Raw genomic sequence first — 24,898 nt, 5'->3', positions numbered from 1 at the left:
GACATACTGGGGATGCAGCTCTGTCATCTGTGCCCAAAAGTAGTCACTGGAAGGTGTCCTGGGAAGACCACATATGCAAGGGAAGTCTGTAAGGATGCTTCTCCTGAGCCCTCTCCTGTTGTCTGGAGACCTGCGTTGCAGGGATTTCAAGGCACAGAGAAGATGGTATTTTGCGTGGGTGGATTTTCCTTCTGTTGAACCCATGTGAACTTTCAGCATCCATGATAACCCAAGGAAGTGAGACTGGGTGCAGTTTTGCTCTCCGCAGAAGCGAGCTAATTCCATGGGTTCTGCTGTCCCATCCCCAGTGTGACCACATGAGAACATCTTGCACGTGGACACGTGCGTGTTCCCGTGTTCCCACCCTGTGGCAGGTCAGTGATCCTGCTCTGTGAGGAGTGCGGAGTTGTTCCCTTCAGAGGGGCACTTCTCTGCTGTCTCTGATTTTATACTCATCTTTGTGGTTTTACCCTTGGAAGCCTGAGTAGCTTAGCAAGCAGTGGAGGGAGCGATGCTCTGCTTTGGCACATTGTGCAGTAACGTGCACAATCCATCAAGGGATGGAGACTACGTAGTTTGGGTGAGTTCACTTCTTTGAACTATAAGGAGTCTGTAAATCCTCAATTAAAATAGATTTAACCTTCCCAATAAGAAATCTGCTCAACAGTGGTTTTCATCAATTGCTGCTGTCCTTCAGGCATCTCTGTTGCAACTCTGTTAGACTTGGCTGTGGAGATGGGAGAGCTGTAAGCAGCTCCAGCCCTCTGAAGGGACTGGCAGAGAAGGCAGATTCTGGGGAGCTGCAGCTGCTTTCTCTGTCTTTGCCACCCCAAGAAGAACTAGAGCTTGGCTTTAAGGGTTTCTGAAGTTACTCTTTGCAGATTGAGAGTACATCTCCCTCTTGGCATAAAAAGGCAGTGAGTTGTGTTTTAGGCAAAGCCTTCCCACTGTGGTGGAATTCAGACGGAAACGTGATGCCTGATATTTTGAATAGTTTGGGAGATGCAGGAGGAATCTGTCCTACAGCATGTCATGTGTTGGAAGGAGAGCTGTCCTGTGAAGCCTCTTTTCAGGCATGAGGGAACCCAGTCATACTGAGAGCCTTGGCTCCAGAGCTCACGTAGAGTCTTTTCCTTGGTGCCACACGAATAAGTTTAAAAGTGGAAGGACTGGTGCAGGAGGAAAGACAATCTGGAGCGTGCATGCTGGAGTGTGCCACCAAATGCTTAGAAGCTTTAGTGACACTTCCCGAGGACTTCATACTCATTGTGCCTTGGGTGTGACATCCCACGCACGAGCTGAGGTCGTTTTTGTGCAGCTCGGTTACCATGTGCTGAAGCTGAACCCATCAGCGTGGATGGTAACAGTGGGCTCTGCTGGGTCCCTGCTTTACCTTGCAGCACAGGGGCAGCTTTCTGCAGGAGTTGGGGTGGTTGGAAACACTTGAAGGAGAAGATATGCGTGCTGAGCCCTGCTGCTGGCTCCCTTGCTCTGACCAATTGCTCCTGCAATTGTCTGTTTTTTGTGTATCTGTCTGCAGAACGGAGTGATAATTAAAGCAGGATTGCTCTCCTGGGCTCTGGCAAAGCCAATACTAATTTTCCAAAGTCAGCTCAGAAGTACTGAAAGAGCATTTTTAGGCAGAGCTGTGGGTCGAATGTTTCTCCATTTGGCTCCTGCTCCTCTCATTGTCAAAAATCGCTTTAAGCTTTCAGTCAGCATTACAGTGATAGCATCAGTTTAAAACAGTGAGGTCCTGGGCATTAGTTGAGTGCATATTCCCCCAAATTACCTTCTTCTGACCTTGGAAGAAGTAAATGACCAACATCAGAGTTTTTTTTTTTTTTAATTCAGCTTTTAATTTTTAGCTTCTTACTTCAAACAGACCTTCTTTGCTTAGTAGATATTTCTTTGAGTATTTCACATTCCTCAGTTTTGCAAACACGCTGATCATTCCCAGACGAACATCCGAATTGCAGCCTGATTCTTAAAATACCCTTGTGGGCCCTGTCGGTGACATTACTGTGCTTTGCAGTCAGGGGAACTGGTGCCCAAAGAGGGCGAGTTTCAGAGGTGTCACGCAATCACAGTGCTCATTAAAAGCAGTGGAAACTGCAGTTGGTTTCAACAGTATCAAGTTATCCGGCCCCTCCAAGTCGGGCGTGCAACCACAGGCATCCGGAGCGCCAGGGATCCCATCTCACCCAAGTGCCCTTTGCCAGGAAAACGCTCGTCTTTCACGAGTGGCCTTAGGTGGAAGGGACTGGGTTACCAAGGAAAACTCGGGCTTGAGGGCTGTGGCCAGGATGGATGGCGGCTGGGAAGGTCTCTGCTATAGCTTGCATGCTCCAGCACGGATGGACGGGTGGATGGATGGATGGAGATGAGAGGGAGTGCTGTCCCGGTGGATGCCGCCCTCGTCAGCCGTCGGGCCGCGCCACGGCCGGCGGTTTCGCGTGCGGCGCTGGAGCGGAGGGTGTGCGATGAGATGTGTAACGTTAGCACGGCTGCGCGCCGGCTTGATGTGGTCTCACCGAGGGAATCAAAGCGTTGGCTTTGAAGCCCGTGGAGGGGGGGAAACGCCTTTGTTCTGGTGTTTGGAGCGCGCTGGAAATCCTCGAGCCCAGAAGACTACACCCTTCATTACCCTCTGGGTTATTGGCCCCAGATTGGAAGTATGGTTCTGTCATGTGAAGTATTTGATTATTTATACGGTTAATGCTTAACAGAGCCGGAGTATTAGAATTAAACAGAGGACGAGCTTCCAACTTTGCATGGTTAAGGGCTAATAAAACTTCTCTGATCCGGTGTTGTCCTTTCACCAGAGGGGATTTTTTTCATTAGCTTTTGAGTGTTAAAAAGATCTCCTGTGTTTGAGGCAGATTGATCTGTTGGCTGCAGACTAAGTGAATGTGCAAAAGTGCTAGTGGTTGGCTTAAATATCCAGTCAGTGCAGATGCTGGCTGCAAAAAATTTAGAGGTAAGTTGAATTGACAGCTTAAATGGAGCTAGCTGGGATAAAATGCTTCCACCAGTGAGGATGGTTGCAGGCCACAGTGGGAAGAAGGCACTTCTGCAGCGTGGCACCTGTGGGGACTTCATGGGAGTTCGTGGGCTGGAGCACAGCAGGAGCAGGCACAGATGTGGCTGCGTTGGGGTTTGGGCTGGTCAGCTGTGAGGTGATGGTCCGGGCTTTCTGAGCTTAACTGAGCCTGCAAGGGCATTGCTGTAGGAATGCTTTTGCTTGTAATTTCTTAGTTCCGTTTCCTCAGGCTTATGGGTCTCACGGTGTTTACGTACAACATACTTCATATCTCTTGTCCAAATGCAGCAAAATGTCATAGTGGGATTGAAGGTAACCATGACTATCAACTCTCCACTTTCAGGTGTCCTGTTTAGCTGCTGTGTTTTCTTTTCCTCTTATATCACAAGCGCTCCTGCCTGCATGAATGTTGAGTATACTGTGAGTGTAATTCAGTTCTATTTAGTCCAGCGTACTGATAGGATTGATAACAGCCTTCTTTATGGTTGATAACAACAACCTTGGTCAATAACAACAGTCCTTCTTCGTGACTGGAGAAACAAGGTAGGATATATGCAAGCAAGGCTGTTGGAGCATGTATTGCAAAGGTGGCATTTGAGATGACGTTTTGGCTGCACGTGGTGAATGTGATGAGAACCCTGCTAGTAACCCTCCAAACAGTTTCTCCTCGCTATTGGTGAGGTAGAAAGCTGATCTGGAGAGTTCCATGGTACTAGTTTGCTGGGTCCTCCCCTTGTGAGCGTCCTTGTTGGCTGGCTGGAGAGACTCCTACTTTCACCTGTCTTTAGAACCATCCATTCATGATTGCTTCATCTCCAGATGAGTAGCTTCTGTAACAAGATACAGAACTATTTTGAAAAAGTGTATGTTCCCCATAAGATTTCAAAGTCATGGTCCATGAGAGCAGTCTATAGACTAGTTTCAGATGTGTTCATCACTAAGATGCACTTAACTTTTGTTTCTAAATTTTTATCTTTATTTGTATTTTTACCTGCTAGATTCCAAATTTGGTGCCTGCTCCCTGAAGACTGATGACCCTGTGAGTCATTCAGGAGGAGTTGTGTTGGAAATGTTTTCTAAGATAGATTTCTATGTCCTTCAGAAGAAAGGCGCGATGTGGAACTTGGTTCCCAGGGAAGCCAGAGAGTAGAAAGTGTTCTCCAACATAGAAGTATCTATGTATTTTTTAATACAGGTGGAAACCTCCCAGCAAAGAATAGCAAAATACAATATATGTTTCTCTAGCAAATAAAATCCTAGAATGGCTAAAGCTGTGTGCTCAGAAGCCCTGAGCCAAGACAGAAAGAGCAGATTTGCTGAAAATGTTAGGAGCTTTGAAAAGAAGACTGAGTTCCATTTATGAACGGTTTGTTGTGCTTTTAAGCTGTCTCTCCTCTCCACAGGAAGTGTCTGTTATAGCCAGGCTTCTCCCATGACTCTGGAAGCTGGGATTTAAAGAGAACATCCAGTATGGCAGAGCTGATAGTGCTGGTAGACACCAAGCAAGGCTTGGAAAAGCAATCCCAGTCTGGGAGGGGCAGTGGGCAAAATCCCTCTCTTTGCATGTAAGTATTTAGCCTTCTAATTTCACCCTCCAGGAAAGTTTTGACTCTATCTTTTCATGAAAAGCTCCTAAAGCAAAAAGCTCTCTGTTCACCCCCTTCAGAGGAACCCATCCACGTGCTTTCCTCTAGCTCAGGAGTTGCCCCAGTGGTTTGTTGTGGGCTCGAAGAGGTCACTGAGGGGCAGATGAACCTATGAAGAGGTCCTCTCCACACATTGTTGACCTTCAGTTGGCTTTGTGGTGGTTGCCCTGGATCATGTAGTGCTTGTGTCTCCCTGTGGCATTGGCTGTTGGGGCCTTTTCACCCCCAACATGATTTGTTCACCCATCGCTTTCCTGCGTGTGCCATGGGCCGGCGTCCCGATGGGAATGCACATTGCATTGAGCGACTTTCCTCTTGGAGGAGAAAATGGCCTCTGGGTCTCCTCGCAGTTCCTCATCCGCAAGAACGTGTGAGGGTGTTCGATGCGCGGCGCGCGTCAGCGCAGCCTACGGTTGTAGTTGCCAGGCAACCACAGGAAACGGCGCTAACGGCTTCGGGAGCGCGGCTGCATCGACCTGGCTGGATCGATTTCCAGGTGTGATCTCGGCCGGGGTGACTTTCCCAGCGTTCGCCCTGACCCCTTTCACGAGAGCAATTTGGTTTGCAATTAGGTGCCATGTTTTTACTCAGTTTCCGTTGGAATGAGGCAGTTGCTGGAAAACCTGACCTCCCAAGTTTGCTGAAACCTTGCAGATATTCAAGGTTGAGCCCGAGAACGTTGCCTGCGGGGAAGGGAGGGCTGCTGGTCTGCGGGGAGGTTTCCTTTCCGCAGAGGTGGCGGTGGAGTGGGGGTGCTTTCCCGCTTTGATCTCTGCTCTCTGGCCGCCTGCCCTGGAGAGAGGCGAGATGTGTGAGCCGCTGGCTCAGGCCGTGAGCTTCGTTTTCGCTCACCGCACCGGGGTAGTTGTGGAGGGAATAATCATGGCTGCAAAGCCATGATACAGGCACTGCAGGGGCCTGCGGTCCTTGGGGAGGAGGACGGAGCTTGGTTATACCTAGGTGCGTTGTCTTCACCAAGACCCTCATGGAGAGAGGGCTCCTAAACTAAACATGGTTCTATAGGCTCATGTCTAAATCTCATGTACGGCCTTGATTAATTGCCTGGGTTCTCCAGGTTGTTGTATTTGAGTGTAGATTCCCTTGTGCTGGGGCAGAGACACGGTAAAGCTCTAAGTGTCACTTGGGATGTGGGGCTTGCTCAGTTTGAGATGCCATTACGGAGAACCTCTGCTTCCCCTTTTGGGGAAGCTGTCTGTAGATTTAAGCAGCCTAATGGAAAAATTGAGTGATTCATTCTGAATTTCATAGGTAGACTGGCTCTTTTAGTGAGCCATGAGAGTGCAAGATTCAAAATATGTGACTGTAGTGCTTAAAACCTCAGTGTGCTTGCTGCGGCAGAGAGATGTGCAGCATGTCAACATTGGCCTGGGTTTTGTTCATGCTTGTGAATTTGGGAGATAAAACAAGTTGGTTCATTGAGTTTGCTGGTACCAACTCAAACTTGTCCATGCCAAGGCCCAGCCTGCCTGCACACCCTGGGGCTGGGAAGGGCTTGAGCTGAACTCCAGTTGCAGTAGGAATTGCTTTCCCCAGGGCTGGGAGCTTTTCTCTGTCCTTGGGGCTTTGTTTTGGAAGCGGTTTTTCAGCCCTTCCTCAACCATTGAGTTGTTTGGGTGGTTTTATCTTTTGAGTTACAGAACAGGCTTGCTGATTTCTGCTGACACAGGCGATCTCAGCCGCAGAACCCCCTCTCCTCGGGGTCCAAGCCGGGCGCTTGTTGAGCAGTCAGAGCTGTTCTGCTTCGGCGTCTGATTTAGAAACAAAAAGGATGGAGATCTTAACAGTTCTGGCTAAGCAGCTTGACGTTTTTTCTTCCTTGTTGTGCTGCAGCAAGAACGTGTGGAGATGTACGATTAATGTTGTACAGTGGAGTAAACTGCAGCGGGCAAGTGAGTTGGGACAGCTTCTTGCATCTCTTGTGCTTCCTCATGCTCTGCCTGTGCCCAGGACTTCTTGGGACTCAGAAGTTAAGGAAGAAGGAAATCCACCTACAAGCCGGGCTCTTCACACCTGCCAAGGACTCTGAAGCAAATGCATTGAATGGTGAGATGGCCAGTCCTGATTTTTGGGGCTGTCGTCTTAGTTCAGCCTTCATCTTGCCTTCTTCAACAGAGGGCTCTGCAGAAGGCTATCTTGGTTTCCAACCATATGTTTCTAAGTGGAAGCGCTGTGTAATAGTCAGGTTATATGTTGATTAGGACAATTTATAAAACCCTTTGCTGAGGTTGTGGCTAAAACTCTTAAAACTGCGTTGTCTCAAATTACCAGCTCTCATTTTCAAAGGAAAGAGAGGTATAAACTCGAGTTACTCATCTGTTTTTGCTTTTTACTTCATTTCTGTCCTGTTATGCTAAGCTTACCGAGGGTTGATTGCTTCAAATTCCAAATTGAAATAAATCTTCTGATAACTATCTGGCACGCATGGCATCCTCTGCCAGGGAGCCCTGCCTGCAGAGCAAACAGGGCATCCATGCGTGCTCTGGATGGCTTGGGGAGGCTGCAGAGGTGGTGAATCAATTACAGGAGGCTCTCGCATTGTATTTCAGCCAGCAAGCAGATAATTGGCCAGAATATTGCAGCCTTTTTTCCCTTTCCCTTTTCGTAGACATAATTACTAAAATACATCAGTGGTTAAGGGAGTCTGAGAATCTCCATCTGATGCCAGAAGGGCTTCATGCCACATAATGGGAGAAAACCTACTGCTGAATGGCTCACTTCACAATTTTCTCCTTTCCTTTCAGTTCTCTGGATTTAGTGTTAAATGCTCAACTTAGGTTTCCTTTTGTTGTAATTCTGACCAATTCCAGAGAGAACAAATGGATCTTTCCTTCCTTATGTGTCTGCATCCTTTTTTTTTCCCTTTATATTGTAGCACCAGTCGGTCTGATGACAGATCTTGTCATTATGCGGTGTCATTTTAGATGTTTGCACTGCACCAAAAGCAAACGAAGGAGCCTGCAGTCTAGTCTGTGTATTGAATAACAATGTTTTTCCAGCAAAAAATCTGTTAAGTTTTTAATCAGAAACAGCAGTTTTACAGAGGCAGCCTGGAGCCTGCCTCCAACCCAAAGCAGGGATGGTTCAGATTTCACTGGTTATCAGTTTTTGTAGCCCTTTATAATTCCAATGCTGTGCAATGGAGTCATCTTGAACTTGAAAAATGAAGAGCTATTGTTTTACAGCTTGTTGTGGGTCCTCTGGCACAGCCTTTTGATTTTCATCTGCAACAGAAGTTCTTGGTTTGCAGTTGGGAGATCCTGGGGGCGCAGGTATGGCCCCTTTGTACGGCATTAGGAGAAGGGACTGGAAGAAGCGAGTGTTGTGTTGAAAGGTTTAAAATCACCACCCTGGAATCTGCATCTCATGAAAGATCTTGCAGAGGGCTGCATGCTAAAGAGGCTGAAAACTGCTGATCTTGAAGAGCTGAGCTGCTTTGTGAGGCATCTGTCTCCCAACTGCCTTCCTTTTAAGCAAGGATGACTGCTAGGAGCTCTTTGCAGACCTCCTGCTGCCTTCCTGACTTTTTTAGGAGGGTCATGTGAAAACAACGTGATCAAAGGGGGACTTTAAGTGTTGTTTTATTTAAAGCGCGATGATTGTTCTGCAGAGGGTTTTCATTGTGCAGAATGGGATGATGTGACCGCTAATCAAATGCGACCCCATCTTTGCTCCAGGGCCTCTACAGAAAAGGAGATACTGATTAATTTGTATGTACTGACCTTGCTTGGGTTGCTCTGCTACCTCTTAAGAGTCTCCAGTAGTTGCATTAGAAATAGTGCCTTCCTCTTGCCCTCAGAAATGTATTGTGCTTCATGGACCTGGGTGGATAGTTTTTCAGGGATTCTGTTTGTAAGATGGTTTGTAGGTGTTAGGAAATTGCCTGGTCAAGGGGATGGCAAGCAGGCTGGCTGCCGTGGCACAGGTGGTGGAGTCCTTCAAGCAAACTCAGTGTTCATTTTATCCAGTTTGTGTGTGATCTATAGTTTTGGTGCGACTGAGGGTCATGCAGCAAGCACATGTGAAAGGGTCTTGTGAAAGGATCGGAAAACTCATCTGATTCAAGTGGCTGGATTTGGGAACTGCTGCAGCCAGACCTCCGTGTGGGTGCCTCGTAGGTGCCCCCAACATGAGTGTCATACATGGATGAAAACCTGTTGGTCCCCCATGGATGAGCAGGGGCACTGCCACCCCTTCAATAACAGGGCATGGGGGCAAGCCTGGCTCCAAGGCCATGCAGAGAATTGAAAGCTATTTTTGGAAAAACTCTGTGCTTCCCGCCATTGGAAGTGTCCGGATGTCGGAATGATGATTCTCCTTGGCTCTTGCTGTCAGAACCTGGGAATCAAGGTCAGCAGAAGCCTTCTCCAGCCTGCCATCCCCCACCAGCTTTCCTGGGATCCATCTTTTTGGGGGACTTCAGGCAGTCCCTGCCTAGGCTGCTCCCAGCCCAAGCTAATAAGATGCACAGAGAAACTTCATCCACCTTTTATGGAGTCATTTAAAGGCCTTAATATATAGAGGTAGTGACCAATATAGCTGCTACAGGGTGCTGTTCTGCAGCAGTGATTCATGAATGGCTCCCTGTCCTGAAGTTTTAAGTCGCATCCTTCTGGAATAATTAATACACTCACAGCATATTCCCAAATTATTCTGGAATAAAATGTCCACAGAGGCAGCTGACATGAAATAGCAATTCCTGAATAATTTATTTTGCAATAAAAAGTTAATTTCTCTATATAAACCAGCCCTAGAAAGTGCTGAAATTTAAGCTACATTGGTTGAGGGGATTGGGGGGGCGGGGGGGCAGAGTGGAAACCACTAACTATTGAAGTGAACTTATCCTTTTAAGAATAATAACATTTCTACAATGTAAAAATGTTTGGCTGTGGTCTCCTCGGTGTAATTCAATAGCAAAGGAAGAGATGAGTTTATAATAAATTGGGACTGTGGAGCTTGGCAGGGTGGTGCGTCCTTATCTAATCCAGGCACGTGCAGGGAAGCTCGAGGTTGGAATTGCAGCCCGAAGTGGGCTTTGCTGCTCGGGGCTCCGGCTGGACCGTTCCTGGACCGGAGGTGAAGGAAGGTGCTTATTACCCTCAGAAATACAGTTCCCATCCAGGGACAACTCTTTCCTTTGGGAAGCAATGTCTCATCTTCCATAAAGGTTCAAAGACCTTCCAAAAAGGTTGGTCCAGCCTCGTTTTCTGCCTCTGTCAGGGACGAGCGATAAGGAAGGAATGGCAGAAATACGGAAAAAAATAGCAGAGAAATAGAGCAAGCTTGACCCACTGTCCAGAGATCTGCTGGTCCCCTGAGCCTGTGGCGGGGGGTCTGGACCCAGCTCCGCGTGCATCAATGGAAAGCAGACAAGAAGTGTTGAAATGTCAGTGTTTTTGTCCATTTCGGAGGAGTATTTTTGGCACAGAGCCCTGTTCTGTTTGAAAACATGGTTTACCTGAAGGAAGCTAATTGACCTTTTCAGCAGATCTGTTACTGAGACCGTTACTGCAAATGTTATTGAAATGCTTGATAAGTAGCAATGTTGACAATATTGCCAGTAACTTAGAAAGTCAGATTTTTATCCTTTGCTTAAAAATACAGAGCTATTTTTAATGGCAAAAATAACTCTTTTTTGGGGAGGGAAGAATTAGGAGCAGATTTTCGTGTTGAATCTAGGCTGCCTCATAGCCTCGGAAGGCTTCTGAGGTCCAGGAAAATTATAGCTAATAGCTTCCCTATAAATTGTGGAGCTGCTATTTTAAGGTCTGGTGTCTCGGGGAGGCCCAGGGCTGTGTTCCGCTTCCCCCATGGCTGAGCGCTGCCCTGGTTTCGCTGGGACGCGGGCAGCGCCTGCCAGACCGGCTGCTGCTCCTGCCCAGCACTCCTTTGTTGCAACAAAGACGTGAGAGCCACGGTGCCCTCGCTGGTGCCTTTGAATGTGTTGGTGGCTATTGTGCATGAGCTTTTTTGTGTTTTGTTTTTCTTCTTTGGGCATGGCTTGTTTGGAAGGGGGGGTGGTTAACACATCAGCTTAACACATCACCATCTGCAAGCCTGAGCAACGCTCCCTTTCTCTTCCATGCCCGTCTCCCTGCTGAGCCTGTGCCGGAGCTGCCGCTGTGGAGCCGCTTGGGCTTGGAGGTGGAAGCCAGTGCCGGTCCACAGGCCGGGACCGTGGGGAACAAAAGGGCCGGAAAAGTTGCTGACGCAGGAGGGAGGATGCGTCTCGGAAAAGCGGGTCAGCAACGGGAGCGGGCTGGCGGAGGGTTAAGGATGGTGCCGGAGTAGCTCCTTGCGCTGCCAGAAGGTGCAGCGAGGCCCAGGCCCGCCGGGAGCCAGAAGCGACGAGTGCAAGGAGGCTCTGACCGATTTAACAGGATTATGCAGCATAACTTGATTTTTATTCAGACAGAGCTGCTGACCCTGCGGCTTCTCCCTCGAGGAGCCGCCTCTCTCCGTGGCTGGGTGCATCCAAAGTCTGCGTGCATTCAAGGGTGTTTTTAGTCCTCTAGCAGAACTACTCCTGATCTGTGTTCATGTGCTGCCATGAGAACAGCAGAATTGGAGCCTGACGGTTGTAATAAAGTGGAAATCCCTGGTCTAGCTGGGTCTGGATGTGCAATCCCTGCTGACCATCCGGCTTGGCTTGCAGGGCAGCACAAAGCAGCCAGTCTTGCAGGTCATGGTGCAGCCATGCACGCAGCGGTGGGGTTTTAAGAAGGATCCTGGTGCACTGGGCACTTTGCCTTTAGTGACTGGGTTTGTGGTTACTTTCGAGGAGTGAAGGTGGTTGCACGAATCGCCACGTAGAAAAGGCTGTGGAACCGACAGTGCCGCACGCTCCCAAACACGGCAGATATCCACAGGAGCAGTGCTTTCACACAGGGATGAGGCACTTCCTAATGAAAACCCTTTTATGTGATGCTGGAGCCGGCTTCTTGGCCCAAGGACATCTGGGTGGCTCTGCTGAAGGCAGCAGTTGACCGCAGCTTGGGACGGAGCCTCGTAGGCCACATGGGTTGGCTCGAGGCTTGTGGCAGCGGTGCAGCCGATGGGATGCGCAGCCTCCAGCCACAGCACCCTGCCTCCTTGAGGGTATCATCTTTCAGGTTTGAAAATAGCCATGTATCTTGTGAGGAAAACACTGAAATAATAACAAGGAATCATGTCGCTCCGTGTTCAGATGCAGCTCCTAATGCACACGGTGAGAAGGTCGATGCTTTGGGGATTACTGCGTGGAGCAGCGCTCCTCTTTATCTCTTGATTTAGAGCCCTTGCGTTCACCCGTTCTCCCACTGAATTTACGCACATACTGATCCTATCTTCCTAATTTTCTCTTGGTTTTAAGCGAGTTCTTTATGTTCAAGCTTACCATGAAATGGACCATAGCAGTAAAGAATGGGGATTTGTGAGCGTTTTGCCACGAGTTATTATGCATGCTGTACATGTTAGTGAAGATGTGGTGAACTCTTTTCTGTGAGTCCTCTATATACTGCTCATGTTGTTGCAAAAACGATGCTCGGTAGAGGCTGCCACCAGAGGAATTCAGCTCATGGGGCTGCAAATTAGCAGAGGAAATCAGGCCTTTAAAACTGTGTCTTTTCCCTTCTGCCACCAAAGCCTAAGCCCTCAGAGCAGGGGTTGTGTATTGGGGTAGATTAAAGAAAACCTCACACTGTTGTTGAGGGGAAGGATGTGGAAGGTGGCAGGGACAGGGGTGGCTTTAGGTTTGAATAGGCAACAAAGAGCGCTGCAGGCCAGGGAGAAGGTGGGGACAGTTGGGCTATTTTGGGAGAATGTCACCTAACTGGACCAGCCTGCTGGAGCACAGCTTGGTCAGACCTCCCCCCTGAGCCAAGCAGAGGCCGGGAGGGGAGGAAAAAGCTGCATTTCAGGCTCCTAGATAAACACCAGAAACCTCGTAAGGGCAATAATGGAAAGCACTGGGAAATTGAGTTAATACAAGGGCATCTGCGTAAGTGAATGCTGGGGCCGGGGAAACGGCATTGTCCTTTAACTCTAGTAATGCTGGAACAGATGGGAAGCGCCGCGCGCTTCACGCATTAGCTGGCTCGCATAAAGAGCGAAGCGGCGGCCGGAGCCGGTGGCTGACGAGAGGTTAACAGCACTGGGAGCGGGCGGCTGGGCTGGGCGCCGGGCGTGCGGGAGGCGCCCTGGGCCCGGAGCAGATGGCCGCGCGAGCGGCCCTCCGGCTTCCTCAGCTGCCGCGGGCCGCTGGCGGCGGCCTCCGCGCGCGCAGGGCTCCGTGCGCCCTCCCTGCTCCCCGAACCGCTGCCCCGGCGTGTTCCCCGAGGCTGGAGTGGTTGGGCCGGAGCCTTGGGGCAGCCCTGTGCTGCCCGGCTTGCTGCGGCTCTTTGTTAGGGCTGCTCCAGCATGAGCCCAGCAGTGACTGTGGCTCTGGGGTGTTTGGTCTTGGTGAGCCCTGGGAGGCCGGGCTTGCCTTCCTTGGGTGGTAGTGCCGGAGAAGGGGAAGGAGGGTGTGATGTGGGGAGCAGAGGCGAGGGGAGAACGCCAAGAACAGGCAGCACCAGGCCTTGCGCTGCGTTGGTGCTTGGCGGGCCCTGTTCTAGCACCCATTGCTCCCACGAAGGGCTCCCTCCGCACATGGCATCCCGGTGTCGGGACCGGAGCGGCGCTGGGGCAGGATGCAAGTGCAGATCCCCGCTCTGCCCTCCTCGAGCCGCTCCGAGCGAGCGCTGATTCCCCATTCTGCGAGGGAGAAATTGCGATTGATTCAGCCGCTACCTCTTGCTTTTTGTCCGCGAGCGCTCTGAAAAGGCGCATTTTATCTGTGTGTGACAACACCTGCCTAGGGTGCCTCTCATTGAGCTCCGCTGAATCAAAAGAGCAACAAGAAAAGTGGGTTTAATTGCACACATCTTCAGCGGAGTCTTTCTTGCACTCGCAGCACAAAAGGCCAGCCCGGCGCCGATTGAATGGAGCCTGGGAGGGCTGCACTGAGCACGACTCTCCATTACTATCGGAGGCAGATGATTCACTTTGCTGGAGCATTGTCATGTGCAAATGAGTTCATGAGCCCATCTCCTTTCCAACTGCAAGGTCAGAGACTGAGCAATTGTCAGGATCAGCCGGCTGGAGGAATTGATCTATTAGCTAGAAAGCTTTTGGAGATTTTACTAACCTCCGTTTCCTACCACGTAAGCACACAGACACCTTCCTCCCAAGGGTGTTGTCTACATTACAAATATTGACTGATTTTAAGTTCGCATGTGGAAAGCTGCTGTTTCAAGGCTCGGAAATGTGACCAAGAATGGCTTATAAATAACACTCGGCGCTGCAATTATTATTCATTGCTAGTTATGGCTTTCACACGGTGGAAAAACAAATGGTTTTTCCACTACAAGCTGGAGCTGCAGTCCGCTTAATGACTAAAGAGCTTGGAATCATTTTAGTTTAAAATACCTTTCCGCTGTGGCTTGGAAATTTTAAAAATATTTGGGTCATGTTAACCTAGTTGTATATGACTTGCGTGGAGAATTTCAATTTACCTCGTCTGCGTCTGCCGCCTCGCATAAATATCTGCGTCGTCTTTCCCTGCTGCTTTCTGGAGCTCCCTCCCGCGTGTCTGAAGGCCGAGCTGGCAGTCTCAGCACTGCAAAACAGCTGCTGCTTTGCCGGGAAGTCGCCTTGCAGGGAGCAAAATACGGCCCAGTTACGGCCTCCAGCTTTAACCCCACCAGACATCGCCCGTGGGCAGGGGAAAGGAAGGGAGAGAGGGTCCTCGAAGCCTCCTAGTTTATTAGGATGGATGAGACTGGCTTGGGTCGAGCCTGGCAGCTGCCCCATCGGAGTCATCCCGGCAGCCTCGTGTGACGTGTGTGTTTATCACCGTTACGTGCCAGCTCTCCGGGCGGCCTCGTAATAGGGCAGCAGCCTGTTGTGCTGCGGATACAGGGTTGAAATTGGGTTAGTCTGATTAGACGCGGGGAGCCGGGGGCCGCATGGAGGCGGATGGGGCCGGCCGGCCGCTGGCTGCCGCCTTTGGTGGCTTCCCATCACTGTGCCCACACATCAGACTCCGTTACGCGGAGGACACTTGTGGTGTTAAGGACCCCACGAGGGGCTTGTTCTTCATTTGCAGCATCCGCTCGCTTGGTTGAGGCAGGGGCTGCACTTCTCCCTCTGGTTCTGGTCCTGCCTTGAGTCCTCCCGAGGCTGAGGGATGCCTGAGGAGGCTGGGGGACCACAGCAGCCTGAGGACACGCTCCCTGTGCTACACATGTGATCCCTGTGCGTCCAGGCCAGCGCAGCACCCGCAGACTGTTTCTGGAACCTGGATTCTCTTGGCCAAGGTTAAATCCTGGCAGAGGCCGATCGCGGGTGGAGGCTGCTGCACCAGCAGGATTGTGTTCGGCTGCGTGGAGGACAAGCAAGAGCTGTGCCCGAAAAGCTGGTTTTTCAGAATGGCCCCACTTTGCAAATGACAAGTGTGATTCTGCCTGCGCCGTGGTGTGAAATCTGGGGGCTGGCTGTGAGCAGCAACTGTGAGGGGAAGCGATGCTGAGCTCCCTTGAGTTCTTTTCTAGCGTTGGTTCTGCACAATCCTCCCCCTTTTCCGTGTGGATTTTCAGAGTGCTCTAGATGACACAGTTACAGAAAGGGAGGAGGTTACGCCTGGGCTTTGCTTGTTTCTTGAGTTTAAATTTTCGCTTGTGGTCTAGGACGAGGTTTGTAGGTGAGTTTGTCTTGGAAAGGTTGAGCAACATCAACTGCTTTGCTACAGGAATGCTTTGGGTTTACCACCTTCTGAACCTCAGGTGCTTTGATGTAATCATCTTGCAGGTGCTTTACCTGCTGTGGTTTTCTGAAGGACCCAAGGCTGGGACTATGTTCTGAGGAGGCTTCATTAGATTTAACATTCACAATTTTAAGATTGATTTGATTTTCTACCTGTATGGATCCCAAAAGCAAGGTTATAGAGACTGACTTATGAGCAGAGATAACAGCTCCGTGGTTTAGCTCCCTGAAACAGGAACCGTCTTCTGCATCCTTCTGTCAGAGATTATCTTGGCTTCTAGGAGAGATCAGCTGCTTGCAGAACCCCAGCTGAACAAGTGCAGTTTTCAGTGTCAAATGTGAAATTTGTTTTTTTCTCAAGCTGCCGGGCTGCAAATGTCTGATCCAGCAGCACTGGCAGGAGCAGCTGAGTCATTCCCAGGTCAGACAGCTGTGGGCAGGGACCCCGCGGCCGGCCGGGTGGGTGAACGGGAGCTGCAAGCCAGTCTGAGAGTTGACTTGTGGACATCTGGGTTAAAAATGCTTAGCTAAAAGCTTGACTGCTCTTAAAGAACTAGAAGAGTTTGCAAAGCGCCTTTTGGTTGAGTAGATTTAGAGATCAAAGACATTTCCATCACGGTTAAAGATGCTTTTGTTGAGGCCTTAACAGCCTTATCTTAGCAGGGAAGTCCTCTGCATTGGAGCTCCTGCTGGAGGCTGGGTTCCTCATCTCGGTATCAGTGCTAGGGATGTTTTATGGACACGCGTGGCTCCTTGCCTGCAGTGTCTTCAAGGAAAACGCTGTCCAGCTAACAGGTATAGAAGTGCCACTGATGTGGAGCTTGTGAACTCCCAGAAGACATTTCTAGGGTAAATCGGTGTCAAAAGTATCGGGAAGTATCCGTAAGATATCCATCCATGTTCAAAGGAGGAAGAGACTGGTCTGGAGCCGGCAGAAACCAAGCTGCAGCAAATGAAGCTGTTCTTGGGACAGAACTAGGCTCGGATGAAGTGTAATGAATCTGTAGTTATGAAGATGAGATTTAATTATTTCTTTTTCATGGTTTTCAAGCCCTGGCACTGTCACTTGCTGGCAGCAAATCAAACGCCAAATTCATTTATATTAAATGTATGCTGGGAACAAAAGATGAAGTCCAAGATAAGCACTTGGCTGTAGGAATTTCTTAAATTGAAACGTGCAGGGGAGACACAGAGGAAAACACTTGTTTTTGCTTTTGGCACTATCCAGCTATCCAGGCACTGTGTCCAGGGCCAGGACAGAGTTCCTTGTTCTTCTTAGTGGACGATGGAGCAACTGCACCTTAAACTACTTCTTAACCACCATCTCTAGTCTGGTGAATCCCAACCCTTCCTGAGAGGCAGTAAAAGGGCTCTAGAACCCCAAAAGGGACAGTTTAAAGACGTTGTCCCACCCCAGCAGCAGACAAAGGCAGGTGTTGAAGGAGAGGACAGTCCTGTCCTGGTGAATCCTTTTCCCACCGGCAGGTGCCTGGGGTTAGTGCCCAGTAGAGCTGCTTGTCGGCCGCTGAGCGCGGAGAGCAGCGCGTGAACCTCACGTTCATGCGAATCTTCCCGAGCAACCCTCTTGTTCTGGCCAGCAGCCCGTCTCGCTGTGTTTAATTTCCGACCGAGCTTTTGAGAAATGCTTCGTGTGGAGGTTCTAGTTTATCTCAAACGGACCTGCTGCTGGGACGGCCCGAATCTAAACTGACACTTGACTTCAGGCTCGAATGCCAGGTGAACTTGACAGCTGCAGACAAGCTGAATGGTCCCCTTTGCCATGAAAATCCCGTCTGGGAATCGTCAGGAGCCTCTTGCTGGCTCCAAGATGGGTTGGGATCTGTTCATCCCACACGGAGCTGGGCAGTGGAGCTGGCACCCAGCAGGTTTTGCTGGGGCTCGTCTGGAGTCCAGCACCAGCCACAGCCTGGCAGCTCCACAGGCATCCGCTCACGTGGGAAGTGTCCGCATTCAGACTGTGGATTTTATATGTTTGAAAATACACCTGTGTGTAGGGTTTGTTTGGTTCAGCAGGTTGTTTGGTTCAGCGAGCGAAGCTCTCTGGCCTTGCTCTGGCTATCCCTGCTTGGGATCCAGCCCGGGATCTGGGAAGAGCAAGTGCTTTGAGGCAGCGTTTATAGCTAATAATTTGTCTTTGAGGGATTTTTTTTTTCTTTTTTTTTCCTTGTAATATGTGTGTGTGTGCGCGTATGTGTGTGTGTGTGTACATATACATATATATATATATATGTGAATGTACGTATATTGCTGTTCAAGGAGGTCGTTTCCAATCCTTTTAACTTGCAAAAGTAAACTGGGGAGAAACTGGCAGCGTGTTGGAGCCGCCTGCCAAGCATTACAGACCGGAGAAGTGGTAAAACATAAACACTTTGGAGTTGATCCGGGAGATTTATGGAGCGCGGCTGCCGGCCCCGTGCAGAGTGGGGGGGCCCGGCCACACTGCTCCCAGGCACCTTCCCTCTCGGGGGGACACGGATTGTCCCGCTCTGGCCCTCATGGGACACAGTGGGATGAAGTGTGTGGCTGCCATGCGGAGCAGGGGTCCCTCGGTGCCGGCTCTCCCCTCACCGGCGCTGCAGCAAAAGCAGACCAGAACTCCTCGACACTTAATCAGATTTGCATGTGGGTTTTGGCGGGGCTTTAAAGAGCCTGGCAGCAAATAGCTGGGGTTTGATGCTATTTATTAAAAACCTCTGGTAGAATTTGTCTCGGGAAGCCTTTGTGAGAGCTGGCAGGCGCACAAGGACTTGATGCAGTTAATGTATTTTAATCTCCCCCCTCGCCTCTGCTGCCGTTAATCGTGGGCCTCGCCGCTGTCGGCTGCCTTCTCCAGGGGCACGGAGGGCTCCGCAGGGACCTCTGGGCGAGCAGAGGCTTAAGGAGGGACTGGAGAGGAGCGAGGGGAGGCCTCCTCCCTGGGGAGGCTGCCATGTTGGGCTCCAGCGCAGACCTGCCGCCTCACCTTGGGCATGCGGCCTGACCTGCCGGGGCTGCCGTGTCCGCCTCCGAGGACCAGGATGACGGGAGGCCACCGAGGGGATGCAGTGTGAGGCTGGGGACAGGGATGATGGAGAGGGTGACCCTTTGCCAGGAGGGTGCTGGTGCTGGGCTCCTTCGGCATCTTGCTCTCAGCGAGGCTCCCAGGGAAGAGCCAGGGCATCTTCACCTGCCTTGGTCCCAAAACAAGAGTGAGGAGCATCTGGCTTTTTCTCCCAGTCTTTGTCCTGCATTCCTTTGGCGCATCCAGCTTCCTTAGCTCAAAGGACCTTCCCTTCCATTGTAGCTTATTTTCCACTCTTCACCTTCTGAAAGCTGGTGGGACTTTGTTTTCCCCCCACCACTTGCACCTGAAGGTGAGAACGGGCGCTCCAGGCCGTGCATGGCCAGCACCGGGACTATTAGCGTCTCAGGAGATGGCCAGGCCACGTAGGGTTCTTGGACATTATGCTCCTTGAAGCTGTCACCCCCAAGGGCTTTTGGTGCCCTCGGGCTCCTTTCTGAGCTTGTGTGGGCAGTGGTGGTCAGTGCCAAACTAACTTGCCCTCTCCCTGCTCTCCTTTTCCTTCTCTAGGTTTCCACCTCAGCGGGACAGTGACGGAGCCTGCGACTGCCACAGAGCCCGAGGTGACCTACAAGGTGGCCATCAGCTTCGACCGCTGCAAGATCACGTCGGTGACATGCGGCTGCGGGAACAAGGACATTTTTTACTGCGCCCACGTCGTGGCGCTTTCACTGTACAGGATCCGCAAACCGGACCAGGTCAAACTCCGTCTTCCCATCTCAGAGACCCTTTTCCAGATGAACAGGGACCAGCTCCAGAAGTTTGTTCAGTATTTGATCACGGCACACCACACCGAGGTGCTGCCCACTGCCCAGAAGTTGGCTGATGAGATCCTGTCGTCCAACTCGGAAATCAACCAAGTGCATGGTAACGTTTTGGCCCTTGCTTGGAGTCTCGGCACTAATGCACTCCCTGTGTGGGAGGTTTGCAGGGGTGGCTGTGGCCCCCGTTTTGCTGTGTTTGTCTAGTGCTGCTGCACAGGGAGAGATGGCAGCGTCAAACTGCAGTTAAAACATGGGCACTGGTGCTGCACTGGTGTTGGCCACATGGCCAACAGGGCCCTTCTGCTCTTCCTCATGGGTTTACCCATCAAATGGGTATTGATCTTCACCAGATGAGAAAAGACAGAGCAGGTAAGCTCATGGTGCACAAGGAGTAGGTCAGAATAGCACAAAAAAGCTGAGGACAGAGGAAGGAAGCACACTTCCTCCTCGGAACAGGAGGCTTTTCTAGGGCCTGGGTGCTGAGGTGCCAAACGTGGCTGCTGCAGCATGCAGTGACACCGTGCCAGCCCAGCCCTGCACGTTGCTAAGCCAGATGCAGCTGAGCCAGCGGGAGGTAAAACTTCAGTCTCTGCAGGTGTTAATTTGCCTATAGCAAATGAGCACTGCCACACTGACCTCATGCCTAAAGGCAGCTACGATGGGCCCTGTGGGCCTCTGTGTTTGGAAGGAGCTGGGGCCAGTCCTGCTCTGGGTGCCTCTGGCCCGGGAGGTGGTCACCGTGGCTGGGCAGCTGCCCTGGGGCTCCCCTTGAACACGGCGTGTGTCAGGAGCTGCCACGTCCCCTTGTCGAGCTGGCCCCAGCGCTGGCCGCGCAGCACCGCGCCTGGCCCTGCAGCTGGAAAGCGCAGATAATAAACAGTTATCTGCCACGGAAGGGCGTCGCGGGGATTAGCACATGCCTGCTAAGTGTTCTGCAGATGAAAAGCCCCATATGCAGCCTAAAATAGGATCTGTACTGGTTGAATCCACATGTAGAGGTGAGGCTGGGGGTCCACCTCATTGTGCCGGTGATGGCAGCTCAGATCTCGGGCGTTTTCCCCTCCCCTCAGCTCTGGACACCTTCCTGCTTCCAGCTTGGGAGAGCTTTTGTCTCCTGCAGTGCCCCACATCTGCTCTGTGTGGGCTTGCGCTCTCAAGCTTCTAGATTGGAGGGTTTCCTCACTTTTTTTGGCATTAAGATAAGAATTAAGAGCTCTGGTACCAGGTCTGCAAGGCCGTGGTCTGCAGAGTCCAGCTCTGCACTGCTCCTGAACAGATCCACTGGCCCACTGGTGCTTAGATGGGGAAAATGGCTTTTATGCCTTTTTTCTTTTTTTTTAAGCTGCTTTCTCCTAAACAGATTGAGGAAAAGCTTTTATGGCCCTGAATATTTATTGCTATAGAGTCAGCAAAAGACTGGTGATTGTGAGTCTTACAAAGATACGGATTTTGGCTCCAATTCAATAGCTGTCTCTTGTTTTTACAAGTGGCTTTAAAAAACAAAGCAGAAACTCTCTCTCCCCCGAGACTTGCATAAATTCGTGCCCTCCAGTGCCTGAGCTCGCAGTGCCAGTGAAACACTGCCTTGTTCCACCAGAGAAGGTGACCACCCATTTGGCTACCTAGCCAGGTGCACGAACAATTTTACTCCTCTCTAAAAAGAACTTTAGCCTGGCCTCATTCTGGAGAACGATTCAGAAGATCAGCATTAAGATGTCAAATTAATAAATGTCTCAGCCTGTGGAAAGGAAAGCTCAAGAGCAGCCACCTTCAAGGTCGCGGGGGGCTGTTGTGCAGGGCTTTGGCTCACAGTCCTCGATACTGTTGTGCCCTCTCCACCTTGCCAGGGAAGCACAGCCACGCTGCAGGGAGCTACTGGAGCAATGATCCTGACACAAGGAGCCTGGGAAGGGCTGCAGCCTCTGTCTGCGTGGGGCTGCTGATAAAGGAGGAATCCAGCAGCTCCTCTGGGGCTCGGCTTGAAAGGGAGCCAAATTTTTCTCGCATCTTGCCCTTTGCAGCTGCAATTCACACGTTCATAGAGGGTCTCTGCTCCAGGGATTTGAACTCCTTTTAGGTGTGCTTTAAATAGAGCTTCATGTGCTTACGCACACGCTTCTCGGTCTTGACTAATTCAGACCCTTGGGTTCACGCCTTGCTTCGCCGCTGGGTTGAGGCCAAGGTGGCTTGTAGGAGGGTAACCTTGGCCACCCAAGGGTGCTTGAGCAGAGTGACACCTCAGAACAAGAACAGCCTCTTCAGAAACCCTTCTTTTTTTAATACATTTCCTTGGGAGGGCTGCTTAGCTTCAGACAGGCACTGAATCTTCTCCCCCCCGCCTCCGCTCACCGTAGCGTCTGCTCCTTCTAAGTGCCTCTGTCGTGCTTTCCTCAACTTAGGGAAGTGCCCTCCCACCGTCTGTGCAGAGGAATTGCCCTTTTCATAAAATAACGCTCCCGTCTGCAGTCTGGGCTGCCCTTTCTCCCTCTGCAGAGGCCGAACAATAAAGAAAATGAGAGGCAATTGCCTGTGTCTGCGAACGCGCGGCTGCCCGAGGCGCTCGCGGCAGGGCTCGAGAGCTCCGCTCCTCGCGGGGCCGCGCGCCGTGTGCCGCCCTCCCCGGCTGCCTTCCTCGAAGGAAATGCAAACTCTCCAGTAATGATGCAGTCTCGGAGCGCAGCCAAGGCGCTTGCTTGTTCTCCAGGGATTCAGTCGGAGCAGGGAGCTAGGTGTGTGCCTGGCTGGCTGCTTCCCACTTGACCTCCGTGTGCTTAAGTAGGTCACGTTGCTGCTCTAGTAGACGGCTGCAAAGGGCAGCGCGCTCGGAGCGCAAGTGCCTCCCGTGTCCCGCTCCTCCGCTTTCAGTGCCGCGGCCTCCGCTCCCGAGCATGTTCCCGCTTCCTGTGGGAAGTGTCAGTGGGGCTGCGGCACGGCCGATGTGCCGGCAAGAGCCGCTTGCTCCCTCCTGCCCTTTCCCAACGGGGTGGCTTCACCGTGGCCTGCAGCGGGAAAGCTTCAGTCCAACAGCAACCAGCGTGGCAGGTCGGGAACAGCTGGCTGCTGGTGTGACGCTGTGCTCCTCTGCTCCTCGATTCTTACTCTGGTGCCTTTTGGAGCAAGCTGGTTCTCTGCAGCCCCCGGTTGTCTGGAGCACCAGCCCCTGCCTCTCCTGGTGGTTGTGGTGCCAGCCTGTGGCCCTGAGTGCAGGGAAATGCAGGCGGCCACCAGCGGCCGTGGGACGTCCCAGGATGAACGTGTGGCTTGGTAGCAGCTGTGTCTTCGTCCATGCAGACCTGCCAGTGACCTGCAGGAAGAAAAGGCCCCTCAGCAATGGGAAAGGGGGAAAAGAGAGCAAGTAGGGTTTAGTTTGGAGGGGTAAAACATTGCAGAGAGAGCTAGGAGGTATCAAGAAAGGCAGGGGTGGGAAAAAAGTGCTGACTGGGTTGTAGATAGGCAGGTGGCTTTCAGGGACAAAAGCAAGCAAACCAGAGGAGAGGGTGGTAAAAAGCACCACAAGCCCTCGCAGCACAGGGGCTTTCATGCTCTGGCAGCATGGACCAGCATCCTGCAGCTGTGAGCACATGAGGAGGCTCAGGAAGTAACACATGTCTCCTCTTATGTTTCGGTTCATGCTTGTTAGTGAGTGATTTGGATTTATTTTACGAGGCAAACCGGATCAGTGAGGGTAGTACAGGAGGAAAGCTGCTGTTTCCCTGCAGGCAAACACGTCCTTTGAGCCTGGTTAGGATGTCTGGACTTTGGAGGCAAACATTTGTTTCTTAGCGAGGGGGGAAAAACAGTCTGCGGCCAAGGAAGGAGATGAGGCTGATGGATATCAGGGCAAGGCCGGAGATGGCAGTCATTAAAATTTCCAATTAGAAACTTGAAGACAGGAGGAGCGTCTAATGAGGAAAGAGAGGGGCTGTGCTTTAGAGGATGGTGCCCTGCTGGTCTGAAGGGCTCTGCTTTTGGAGCAGAAGGTACAAGCAAAGGTTGAGGCTGTGAAAAGCAGCCCTTTTCCACAGAATGGCTCTGACGCAGTGCAGGCACTTCCAGGGGGCCTGAAAAACATTTTTTCTCCGGGTGTTGCATCTGGCGATGTAAGGCCAAAATATTTCTGCCTTAACACATTTTTCTCTTTGTGTTTCAGAGCTTGTAGTCTTGGTGAAGTCTCCCTGCTTCTTTGGGGAGCAGCAGGGAAGCAGGAAGAAGTTTTGGTGGCCCCTGTTTGCAGCTCAGTAGCTCACCCTATTCTAGGGCTGTGTTTGGGCCCCGCCAGGAGAGCTGCTGACCTTGGCCCAGGAGACACGGTCGTGAAGGTCTGTCCGCCCCACGGAAATGCCGATATATGACACAGTGTCTGTGCTGCTCAGCTGACCTGGCTTAGAGGGTTTGTATGCTCTTCTGAGGCCAAAGGGAGGAAAGCCACAAAACCTCTGCTGCCTTGCAATGCTGCAGAGAGTCAGCTTGACTCACCAAGTGACCTCTGTGGTCCTGCTGTGAAGGTCTCTGGAGCTGCCTTGGAGGAGAGGACCCTCAAAAAGATCTCAGGAAGGGGACAGGATGAAGGTTGTCACTGACGTTGGTATGGGAGCGCCTCATCATCCTGCATCTGTTCCAGATGTCTTCTTGATTACCATGAGCCTATTGGTTCCTGGTCTACTGCTGTCCTTCACCTTGTAACGCAGCAAGGTGCTTGCTAGGTCAGCTGGACGGGGAACATTTTCCCACTTGTCCTGTCACACTGAGCTGTGGTTAACATTTGAGGAGTCCTCAGGTGGGCTTTATCTCTTAGGTCATCCCCCAACAGCACCCAGAGGGCAGAAGAAGACATGGGTAAATCTTGTTGGAAATTCTGCCTTTCCCCTGAGGAGGAGGAGAAGAAGGTCAGGTATCCAGGGGATTTGTGCTGTGAGTTGCTGAGCTGCTGTGATTTTGAGGGAAAACAAAACACCTGAGAGCTTGAGAGAGTGGCTGTGCCAGCAGCTCCTTTCATCTGGTGGAGCCTCTGGGGCTGTTGAACACACATGTGTGCAGCTCCTGGCAAAGGGCCTTCCAGCGATGGGTGGCCCTGATGCTGGTCCCAGTCGTACGGGGCCTACGGAGGTTCTTCAGGGCTCTCTGAGAGCACTGGGGTCTCCTTATGATGCGCAGCAACAATTAGCATCGTACCTTGACCTTTCTTCATAGCTCCCACCAAGAGACCTGTGAAAGCTCTTTGCAGACCTGAGTGAACTTGGTGACAAGAGCAGCACTGGGCACTTGCAGGTGGTACACAGGGAAAAAGAAAAAGGAAACTTAAAGAGTTAAAAGCCTGAATGAGTCAGCTTTGATGTTGGTTTTGCTTGGTGAACCAGGCAGGGGAGAAGAGAGGTCTACAGAGGAGCTTGGGGCTTGGCTCCAAGGACCGTGACAGGCATTGGGTGTCTGCGTGCCAGCACACAGATGGGCTGTTGCGTCCTGGTCCTTAAAACCAGACCTGCTTCTGGGGGTGCCTGTGGGTGGCAGCCAGGAGCCGGTCTGGTTTTGTTTGATGGATTTCCATCAGACGTTTTTAGATCTT

At 51.3% G+C, this 24,898-nt stretch overlaps 1 protein-coding gene across 1 annotated transcript in view; it reads left to right on the top strand.

Annotated features, from left to right (window-relative positions):
* ZSWIM5 (zinc finger SWIM-type containing 5) overlaps positions 1-24,898 on the top strand; it is a 92,184-nt gene that overhangs the window by 45,036 nt on the left and 22,250 nt on the right. The window contains exon 2 of the mRNA XM_026033477.1: positions 19,082-19,438. Within this exon, the coding sequence (XP_025889262.1) occupies positions 19,309-19,438 (130 nt within the window). The 5' untranslated portion in view covers positions 19,082-19,308. The remainder of the gene's footprint in view (positions 1-19,081; positions 19,439-24,898) is intronic.

Source organism: Nothoprocta perdicaria, unplaced genomic scaffold (genome assembly GCF_003342845.1).
Source record: "Nothoprocta perdicaria isolate Ctin4 unplaced genomic scaffold, notPer1 scaffold_0, whole genome shotgun sequence".
Classification (NCBI taxonomy): Eukaryota; Metazoa; Chordata; class Aves; order Tinamiformes; family Tinamidae; genus Nothoprocta; species Nothoprocta perdicaria.
The sequence above is the reverse complement of the archived record's forward strand: the minus strand, read 5'-3'. Positions and strand labels throughout refer to the sequence as shown.